This window comes from Mytilus edulis, chromosome 3 (assembly GCF_963676685.1).
Source record: "Mytilus edulis chromosome 3, xbMytEdul2.2, whole genome shotgun sequence".
Classification (NCBI taxonomy): domain Eukaryota; kingdom Metazoa; phylum Mollusca; class Bivalvia; order Mytilida; family Mytilidae; genus Mytilus; species Mytilus edulis.
The window spans coordinates 20,103,456-20,114,857 of NC_092346.1; the positions used below are offsets into that span (position 1 = coordinate 20,103,456).

The 11,402-nt window shown below is 31.0% G+C and overlaps 1 protein-coding gene across 1 annotated transcript in view; it reads right to left on the reverse strand.

Moving 5' to 3' along the window:
• The window catches only part of LOC139515996 (ryanodine receptor-like), a gene marked incomplete in the record, with an annotated part of 134,798 nt that extends 125,632 nt beyond the window's left edge, over positions 1-9,166 (reverse strand). The window contains 1 exon segment of the mRNA XM_071305798.1: positions 8,883-9,166. Coding sequence (XP_071161899.1) covers positions 8,883-8,939 — 57 coding nt within the window.
• Positions 9,167-11,402: the final 2,236 nt, after the last annotated feature.

Here is an 11,402-nt window from a genome sequence, read left to right on the forward strand (position 1 = left end):
CTTCAAATACATAAGATGACAAACTAACAAAAAAAAGCAAGTGCAATAACAACTAATATTTTGTTATTGTCTAGGAGAAAATATCATAATATCTAGAAAAATTCCAACAAAATCAAATGACGATTTTGATACAATTATGGTTGGAAATTAATAATATAACAAATATAGCCTTTGTATGAGGTCAATACAGAATATATCGACCCAAAAAAGCATATCGACCTCAGACTTTGTCCTCAGTCAAAACACTTCTTTCAGGTCAATATATCCTTGTATTGACCTCATACAAAGGCTATATTTGTATATAATACTGTTGACATTTTAATGCTTTAATGCATTTGCTCTTTTAAAGAAAGCCATGAATGCATTTCAGTATTCACTGGTGAAATGTAGCCTACTGTCACCTTGAAAGAGAATGTTAAAATGACAACCACTACTACTTAAATGTTAAACATTCTATTCAAGTCATACATACTGTGGATTTATCATATATTGAGGTACATGTATAACAATTTTCATGGATTTCATGGGTAAAGATGAATTACAAATGTATATGTACAAATTAAGTACAAAATTTCTAAAGGCTTATATGCAGATTTGATTAAAACCATGCAATCAAAATCCATGAAAAATACAATTTTTACTCAACTCATAAAAATGTGTACCCACAAATATAAATTAATCCACTATATGTCTTTTTTTCAATAATTTTTTTTTAGCCATAGGGAGGGTGTCAAATGGATCCAACCTGCAATTTGTTCTATCCCTATTACATATCTTGTGGAATATGTATCCATTCTCATACATATCTCTCATTTTAATTCATTTTAATATCCACTTTGCAATAATTATGATAAGCATGTGAATTTGAAAACCCATTCTGTATGTTTAAAACAATCAAACTTTCCATATCAAATAGAAATACGTACGAGTTGAATAGTTTCAGTGCAAAATTCCATTGTGTTGAACAATTATATCACTCTAACTTTATTTTTTGGATTTTCAGACTAAGAATTAAATTGCTTGTAATCCCAAAATAATATCTCAGAAAACCTGATATAAACTAAAAGCAAACTTAAGCAGCTTTTCAAAACTCATTTCAACTCAAAAGTTCAAAAGTTACCTCCATATAGTCAAACATATTTTACATAAATAAATGAATCCAGATCAGCAGAACACTTCAGATAGTACAGCGAATATGTTTTACAATGGAATCATGTGTCCATATGTTCTGAAATTCTATAGCTAGGATTATAAAATCAGCAAGGGTTATGTAAACATTCTATAAGATAAAATCTTATCCAATTTTGACAGATTGGGTTAATTACAAAAATAAGTAAAAATAATCTTCACATAATCCTTGATTACATAAAAATTAGCAATCTCAGCATTTTGAAACAGTTAAAAACATTTATCCAAATATATTATGTAACAAGATCTATAAATGTCAGTTTCCAAACTACAACAAATATATTTATTTTATAAATTTAAATCATCTTTTATTATGAATCAAAGATAATGTGGGGAATATGTCAATGAGACAGCAACCAAGCAAAAAAACAATATAAATTTCAACATATCATCTTCACCAAAAGACAGGAATTCAAAGCTTTTTTTTTTTTTTTATGTATATATGAAAATTTTAATCCTGTACATATGTAGTGAAAGATTATTCAACATGAAACTGTAAAATGAAATATATATATGTGTTGAAAGATTTACTTCATAGATTTAGCAATCCCTATTTTTCAGAAGTTCTTATTTTAATTTCATATTACTGATCTGCCTATAGAGGTATAGAGAAATAGTTAGAGATTAATATGAGCTAAAGCTTACACTTAAAATGTCCAAGGTTTGGGTCATACAATTATTTCAAATAACCCCTCCTGTCTCACAAAAAATAGGTGGAAAGGATGATTTTCACTACTACAGCATACAATTTAAAAAGACTTAAAGTTTTTGAAAATATAGTATGATTATATAATATTTAAGTTGGAAGGAAAACTTACAGAATGAAAAAAGAATATAAACATGTAAAATCAATTTTGTTTTTGTTATTCCTGAATTAAATGTAGTGCAAAATAGATGCATCTTTAATAGATAATTCAAGGTTATCTGATAAATCTTTGTTACTTTTAACAAACATTCTTAAAACATTTAGATAAAGAATTGGATGAGAATCTAAAAATCAATTTAATTTTGTTATTCCTGAATAAAATTGAAAGCTGATGCATCTCGGAGCGATTTTAAGTGAATTTTTATTACTTCTCAAATTTAACAAATAAAATAGATAGCGAATCAAATCAGAATCTTAAAATCCATTTTATTTGAACTAATTCATTTATGTGATTCTCCGCTTCAAATGGTAGTGCAAAAGAAAATGTGTCTTTTCATACAAGTACTGAAGTAGTTAGTTCCACATTATTCTTTATTACTTTTCATTTTCTAAAAGAGTATCATAAAATCAACTTCAAAGTAAAAAGATTAAGTGCTGTTAGGACTTCCTGAAACATAATTACGAAATTGATTTCTCTGCAGTATCCATATAAAACCAGTAATTGCTATGTACAGATTTATCATGTATAATGTGTAGTATAGAATGAACTCTTGTAAACAATACTAAAATGTCCTTGCAATATATGACCAATACACTATACATAACTATTCAGAAATTATCAATTAGTAATAAAGTCTATTTCAGGATTTATTCCATAGGAGGTCAATAATTTCCTAGACTATATTGGCCACTGTTGAAGACAAAAGTAAGGTCAATACAACTAGCCATGAATGAAATTCTTCACTGATGATTTATTAATGATTGACCTTACAATAATTGCTACAACAGTTCAATAATCCGATTAATTCTGTTTTGTTCTCTGATTATGTTCAAAGAACAGAAAAATGAAGAGTCTACTATCACAGATCTATACTAATACCATGATACAATTTGATTTGATTTTTGGTGTTATTACGCCTCTTTTTAACACTGCATTTAGGCTATTTTGTGGCAGCCAATTTTTATTGATGGAGGAAGCTGGAGTGCCCATAGAAAACCACTGACCTTTAATAGGAAAACTGACAATCCTTGTCAATTAAGATTGAAGTCGAGTGCACCTGCACTGACCTTCAATAGGAAAACTGACAATCCTAGTCAATTAAGATTGGAGTCTAGTGCACTGCACGAGTGGAGTTCGAACTCACAACCTCAGTGTTGACTGGCTAGCGATTACAGAGGGTGGTAATGGGGGTACCTTCATGACGAATCATGGTAAAAATTCTTGCCAAATGACGTTAACGGTAATTTTTGATGCATGACGATAAAATGTACACTTTCTTTTAGACGATAAGAAAATCACTTTAACCCAAAAATGACGGTAAGGACAATTATTTGAGACCTCTGACAAATAACGATAAGGATAGTTTGACAAATCACAGTAAAAATTTAACAATTTGACGCTAACGGTAGCTGAAAATGGCCATTTGACACCCGACGGTAAAGGGCATTACTACCCTCATTACAGCAGTAACTATTAAGACCACTTGGCTTGCAAGTACATTGGCTTTCTTTTATACAAAACAAGCTAGGTATATATATATATATTTATTTTTTTTGCATTTCAGCTAACACATCACCACCCTGTTTCCTCCACTCAAAATTGTAACGTGTAACCAGGCGTTTATATCTTAAACGAACGTTCCAGTAAATACTTGGATCCAAGTTGTCCACAAACAATACGCAATACCAAAAACAATAACTATCTATGATATACACAATGAACCAAAATATATATACTAGCTCCTTGCCGATACAAAGTAACAATGCACAATAAAACAATTATATATATATACAAATATAATTATAACACAGCCTGTCCTCCTAATAGAACAATCTGTCCTATATGACAGTGCGGGCTGGTACAGTATGTTACTATCAGACAGTGCGGTCTGGTACAACTTGTCCTCCTAGTAGGACAGTCTGTAACTACCAGACAGTATGGGCTGGAACAATTTGTCCTCCGAGTGGGACAGTATGTCACTAACAACTAATGTGGACTATTGCAGTCTGTCCTCCGAGTGAGACAGTCTGCTCTACCAACTTCCAATGTTAGACCAACTTGTACCCAGTACAAGTTGTCCCCAGTACAAGTTGTCCTCCTTACAATCTTACAGCTATGTAGCGTATTCTCTATTGTAAGCCAGTCTTCTTCTGTAAGAACATCGACAGAACCCGATTTGTATTCCTCACCCACTTATATACTCTAGGGCGAATTCACTATTTCCTCGATAGGGGTGTTCTCCAAATGTCCCCGATACCGAACACAATAGTACCTCTCAAACACCCCTACGCCGATAGACCCAACCACTGAATCTCGCGCCAAACGTCCAAATCTACAAAACGCTTCCTTCTACATGAAATAAGCATATACACAACAAGATTCTTTATGTTTGTTATCTTAACAACCAATAAACATTACAAAATCAGCACATGTTTGTTTTCTCTGTATCATCTTGTGTGTACTACACTGTAGATACATGTATAACATGTGGATGCTTCATACAATGTAAGTAATGATGGTGCTTGTCTTGTTTAAGGTTGTGTGATAATGACCTCCAAATGTTTTGGCTAACTAATGCTGTCTTGTATTGATTCAGTATGAGCAATAAAGTGGTAAATATTCACAATGGGCTCACTTTTATTATTTTAATGATAAATACTACCAATAAATCATAAAAGTATCCCTGTTCATTACTATGAAGATCAGATAAGGACTACAAAATTCAAAATGTGACCTTGTAAATAAGAGCTTCTGCCCAAGAAAAAGATTCCAAACTTCTGCAGAACACCATCATACACAGATCTCCTTCAAATTTATTTAAATTTATTCCCCTAACACATACATGATTAATATATAGACTTTATACATGTCTCAATCAAAATGTTGCCTAGTTAGGGGACCCATTTTTTTCAAAATCTTGGATCTGCATCTGAAGGATATATGTAATTTGAATGTAATAAACAGTCTGAATATGTAAGACAATACTGGACATTCAGTAACCAACTATCAATCAATATATGTGTGTAAAAGAAAAACATGAAGATTAAAAAAGGTAATCTATACTGGGACTGTAGGATGGTGACCTTGTACACTGAATAAAATCCAATAAAAGTTAATAACATCTTGTTGTAAGTATTAATACAACTGTAAAAGGTTAAATAAGTTAATCATTTATGTGGGTGGCAATGTAGGCCTCTTTGGGTTCTGTGTTTTCACTATAAAAAATCTGTTGAAAAAACTACCAAACTCTAAATTAACAAACTTTGGGTGTGAATTAAACTGCAAAACTATGGTGCTGCAGTTTTTTGATAGAAAATAAATGAAAAACACCCCTTGCTTAAATATGCACAGGAAATATTGCTCATCACATTCAGAGTTTCCTTCAAATTTCTCCCTTTTTCTACACCATTAACCAACATTTATTTCTCTATTTTTCAATTTCTTTTCTAATTATTAAACAGGGCAGCACAAATAAATGTATTTCTGATGTAAAAACTAGGTGGCTCCCTTGATCTTTTTTTACCTCCTTTCAACCATAAACATTGCTTCTTGCATCAAAATAGATCTTAAGTTTCCTTATTAAAAATATTAATAACTGTTTATTTTTACTTAATTAGGAAATATGTTTTTCTGGCATATTTTCAATGGATGTCAAAGTGAACAGATATGCAATATGACCTTCATTTACGTCAGATCTTAAATTAGGAATAGCTGCAAATGGCATTTTAATTCTGCTGAAGAACGTATGCCAAGCTTATTGCAAACTAAATTATAGAATGATTGTTCAATTTGCAGTTAAAATAGAACATATCAAATTTGCAGTAAAAGAAACATCTATAATACTTAAATTACGAGGTCCAATTTATCAGCCGGCATCAGGTAAAAACGGCATATCAAAGAATTCAACTTTATATATAGCTAATATAGGACAATTGTGTAGATTAAAAATTACACCACTCCAGACCCTTTTGTTTTCCACATAATTAATATTGCCAATAATTAACAAGTTCCGGGTCGAATCCGGTACCGATACCAATAGTATATTCACCTGTTAATGTACCTATTACCTTATCTGTACGTTCCGCATCTAACAGGCGCACCACCAAATATATACACGGGTCATAATCACAAAGTCAACACAACTAAATTCAATCATTGTCATACTGTTCCCTATTGTAGTTTTTTTTTTTAATTAGTAAGACTTTCTAAGATAACAATACGAATACTAAAAATTTGGACTAAGGCGTAGAGGTACAGTTTTCAATTTGTTAGCGGGCATGACGTAAAACAGCGAATCAAAGATTTGAACTTTATTGGACAATGCTGTTGATTAAAAAATACTCAATTCCAGGACCTGAATATTACCAATAATTGAAAAGTTCCAGGTCGACGGGTTCAAACAGAAAGATTTGAAAGCAGAGAAAACTGTGTATCTTATAATAATCGGCACGACTTTATCAGATGACAATACCAATACTAAAATAAGGCTTACGCATAGTTATATACTTAAATTCAGTCACGGACCCGGGATATTACGGGTGTGTTCTAGTCTTACTTAAATATGTGTTAGCAGGACAAATAAACCAAGAAATTTGTGGTGTGTATTCAGATTATGACCTGAAAATGAATATAATTTTTTTTTTCTCAAAAAGTTTTTATTCAAAGTGACAAAGTGAAGCATTAAAAAAAATGTTAAAAGTATGGAATGAATAAACTACAGATCTTTTTATTTTGAATTTCATCTTCCCGTTCTGGAGTCAAATGTAAAGAAATGGTTGAAAAAAAACTTTGTTGTCTGAAATTTTCAACATTTCTACCATAAGACAAACCTTATTCATTTTCTTTAGTCAAAAATTGATTAGATTTAACACTTAAAATGGAATTAAAATGTGAGGGCTGTTAATTTCTACTCTTTCGTCCTAAACTTGTCGGAACTACTTTAACATGGTAACCTTATAAAGACAGTAGACTGCAAAGATCGATCAGTTTTATGAAATTACTGAATATCACTTACATACCAGGGGTTCTTTTCACAAAAAAATTTTACCAGAAAGAAACATTGCAAGTCATGAACATTCAGTGTAACTAGGATTCATTTTACTCATAGAGTTTTTTAGGAAAGAGTCAGTGCTGTCTTTTTTAAAATGTAATCATAAGATTGTTTTGGAGTGTAAGAACATAGGTTTCTAAGCGAAAAATCCCCAGACTAAGTTTACTATTTTACTATGACCAAAAATTTTGAAACATATTCCAAAAAGTAATAAATTTACTTTGTAAATTCTTTATGTCAATTATTAAATACGAAACCAATTTTTAAATGAATTATACAGATTTTTAACTGATTGAAATGAAATTTATCATAGAAGTCAATTATATTGCTTGGGTTTTTTTTAAAGATAATTTTCATAAATTTACTAAAATCTAAGTTCTTTAAAAATGTAAGATTTGTACATAAGCTTAGTTTTATGCTTCAGGTTACTATATATTTGCATAAAACCAGTCAAGGTTTTCTTTTTTTTTTAATAGAGAACGAAGAAATGAGCTTTAAAAGTTCATGGATTTATAATATATGAAATACAATGTACATACATATATATCTGACATGTTTATGGAACAAATAAATAAAACAAGTCAAGGATGTCTTTTGTCCACATATGGTATGTATTAAATAAATTTGTACATTCAAGAGGGTGTAAGCTCAAGAAGGTGTTATCCAAATTTAGTGTACATTGTATTTTATTCACAACAGGACATCTGTATTAGGATTAAAGCAAAACCATAGATTTTCATAATACTTATAAAAAAAAATGGAGGGGGGGGGGGGGGGGGTCTTTCATCAATTTGACCTTTTTTTTATATATGGTTAAGCAAAATAAATACAAGATTTTATTTATCATGTTTAACTGCATCATGATGTAATAGTATATATATACAAAATTTCAATCCTGGTACATGCATCTATGATGAGTTTATTTGCAACTGTCAAGTTCGCGTTAGTTAATCATATTAATTAAATAATTTCTCATTCTACTGTTAATTGTCATATCTTTATTGGTGTTAGCTCCCTCCACAAAACATATGAAAGGAATAATTACATTAGCATGTAGAAGATTCATGACTGTTGATTAGTAACATGTGTGTCATTATCTGGGTATACCCCAGTGTATTGGGGGGAATAAGATAACACTATTCAGAACCAGACAGATAATATACTAACAAGAATTTAATGTAATTTGAAAAGTAATTTTAGACAAACCTAAGAGTTGTCACATTAGGTTTGGAACTCAACTCTGATTTGAGATAATATTATACTATTTATAGCCATCAATGTAATTGAATGCCAATTCTTTTCTTTCTTTCATTTTCACACATTTAGAACAAATTACATCCATATTTATAAAAAGTATAAGGGAACAATATTTCATCACAGTTAAATTACCACAGGGAATAAGGTTAAAAATTTGTTGATAAGAGCCAGTAAAAAAATCTAATTTTGGTCAAAACATGAGGATTAGGCTCGATAATAACTAAATAAGATACTAGACCATTATACTGAAATATAAATTAAAATAAAAAAATGCCATAACAAATAAACGTTTGGTATCAATTTTACTAAATCAATTTCAAATAACAATCTGGAATTCATATTGCTCTAAGACTTGTAAATGTACAAAAAAAAAGTTGTAAATTGGTATTTACAGTTCATATTAATATTGATGGCTGCTAAGCTATAGTATAGGTGTAATTATTGATTTTTGCTGGTTTGTTTTAAATCGATCTGTCAACTTTATGTTATGTATTACACAAGAAAACATAATAAATACCCACCGTTCGTAAAAATGAAATATCATCCTGCTCTGAACCCCCTTCAGCAGTATCCGCCATATTGCACGTTCAGATATCTATCGTTAACACCGGTACTTTCCTTTCATCTATTGTTTTAAAACCTCCAGAAGAATAATTCCATCCCTCCGGTTATTTCCTGAATCTATCGAATAAACAAAGCATCGAAAATTTCTTTGGTTCCGAGGGGGGTCACTAAGAACAGCAGTGTATCCAGACAAGCACTTCGGATGTGTAATATCTTATGTGCTATGATCTATAAATAGCCTTACGGTATACTTTCCTCAGCAGCCGATCACAGGTAACATGATACCTATGGTGTGTTTAGTAAATATTAATGATTGCATTGTTTGTATAATGTGCTACACATGTTTAATCAGAATCAACTCGTTTATTTAGAATGTATACAGCAATGGATTTTTGTTGCAATTGATCCGCGATGTGTAAGAATAAAGTTGTCACAATTACATTCCATTAATAATTATTTATTGGGAATTTTTCGATTTTTTTTTTTATATATTTCTCTTTTATAACCTGATATATAAACCATTAATTTATTGTAACGCTGTTCTAGCAAATAGTTCTTGCCTCTTGTCTATATTTTTAATTTTCTATTATTTTTAATTTTTCATTGATCAGTATTTTTTAAAGCATACGATTTAAATTATTTGTTTTTTAGAACACCGTACATGATCAGAGAGGAAATTTATATTACATTTTTACTAACAGCTCGTATATCATTAATTAGACACATATATTATACATTTATTTACGTTGTATATGTCCCTGGCGTACTAAATGTAGAATAATTCCATCCCTCCGAGGGATAGCTAGGCTCCGGTTTTGCTTCTACTTCAATTGAATTAATTTACATTTATCTTAGACATTTATCCACTTAACCACATATTCCGCTAACAGTTAATGTAGTTCACATGCCCTTATTTTCAACACCTAGATCTACTCTTATTTTGTTTTTGTCAAAATAATATCTAATGTAATAGTAAGCAAAGATTAGGCCAAATAGAAAAAAAAGATGTGTATTTCCTCTCATGGTACCCACCCTATTTTAAGCCTACCCTAAAGTTTTGTCTTTTTTTCATTTTCAATAAGCACTGTAAAAGTCAGAATTAATGTCCCTCCCATAGACTCAAAGTAATAAAAAGGTAACATAAAAAAACAACCCCTATACCTTCAAAGATGTAATAGGAAACACACATATTATTATTATTTTTTAGGCATCTAGGCGGATCCAGCCATTTTTAAAAGTAAAAAAAAGAAGATGTGGTATGATTGCCAATGAGACAACTCTCCACAAGAGACCAAAATAACACAGAAATTAACAACTATACGGGGTCACCGTACGGCCTTCAACAATGAGCAAAGCCCATACTGCATAGTCAGCTATAAAAGGTCCCCAAATGACAATGTCAAACAATTCAAATGAGAAAACTAACGGCCTAATTTATGTAAAAACTCGTATAAAGGGTTCCGCGGTCTCGCCTACTCGGACCTCAGACATGTGACAGAGTTGTCAAGCCACAACTGGATATTTTTAAAACTTTAACTGCAGACTATATGTAATGTTAACTGGAAAACTGGAAGAAAAACTAAGTCCATTTTAAGTAAAATACGGAAAATAATGGATTTTTTATTTTACAAAATTTACTTCTAGGTACTTTTTTTTTGTTTGGGGGGGGGGGGGGGTCTTCCATCTAATGATTAGAAACAAGCTTCTGTCCAAGTTTGGTACAAATACAGGATAGTTTAAGAAAGTTATTAAAATCTTAAAACATTAACCACAGAGTGAATGTAATGTTTTCTGGAAGAAAAACTAAGTCTATTTATAAGTAAAAAACGGAAAAAATGGAATTTTATTTTTCACAAAATTTACTTCTTGATACTATCTTATGATCATAAACAAGCTTCTGTCCAAGTTTGGTACAATTCCAGGATAGTTTAAGAAAGTTCTTAAATTTTTTAAAACTTTAACCACAGAGTAAATGTAATGTTTTATGGCAGAAAACTAAGTCCATATATACGTAAAAAACGGAAAAAATGGAATTTTAGTTTTACAAAATTAACTTCTGGATACTATCTTATGAACATAAACAAGCTTCTGTCCAAGTTTCGTAGAAATCCAGGATAGTTTAAGAAAGTAATTAGAATTTCAAAAACTTTAACCAGAGTGAATATTTGTGGACGCCGCCTCCGACGACGACACCGACGCTGACGGAATGTAGGATCGTTATGTCTCGCTTTTTCGACTTAAGTCTCAGGCTCGACAAAAATTGAACAACGAACAAATATGCAACACATTAACAAACGAAAGCCACTGAATAACAGGCTTCTGACTTTGGACAGGCACATACATACAGAATCATGAATGTGGCGGGGTTAAACATGTTAGCGGGATCCCAACCCTCCCCTAACCTGGGACAATGGTATAACAGTACAACATAAGCACGAACTATAAAAATGAGTTGAAAAAGGCTTAACTCATCACAT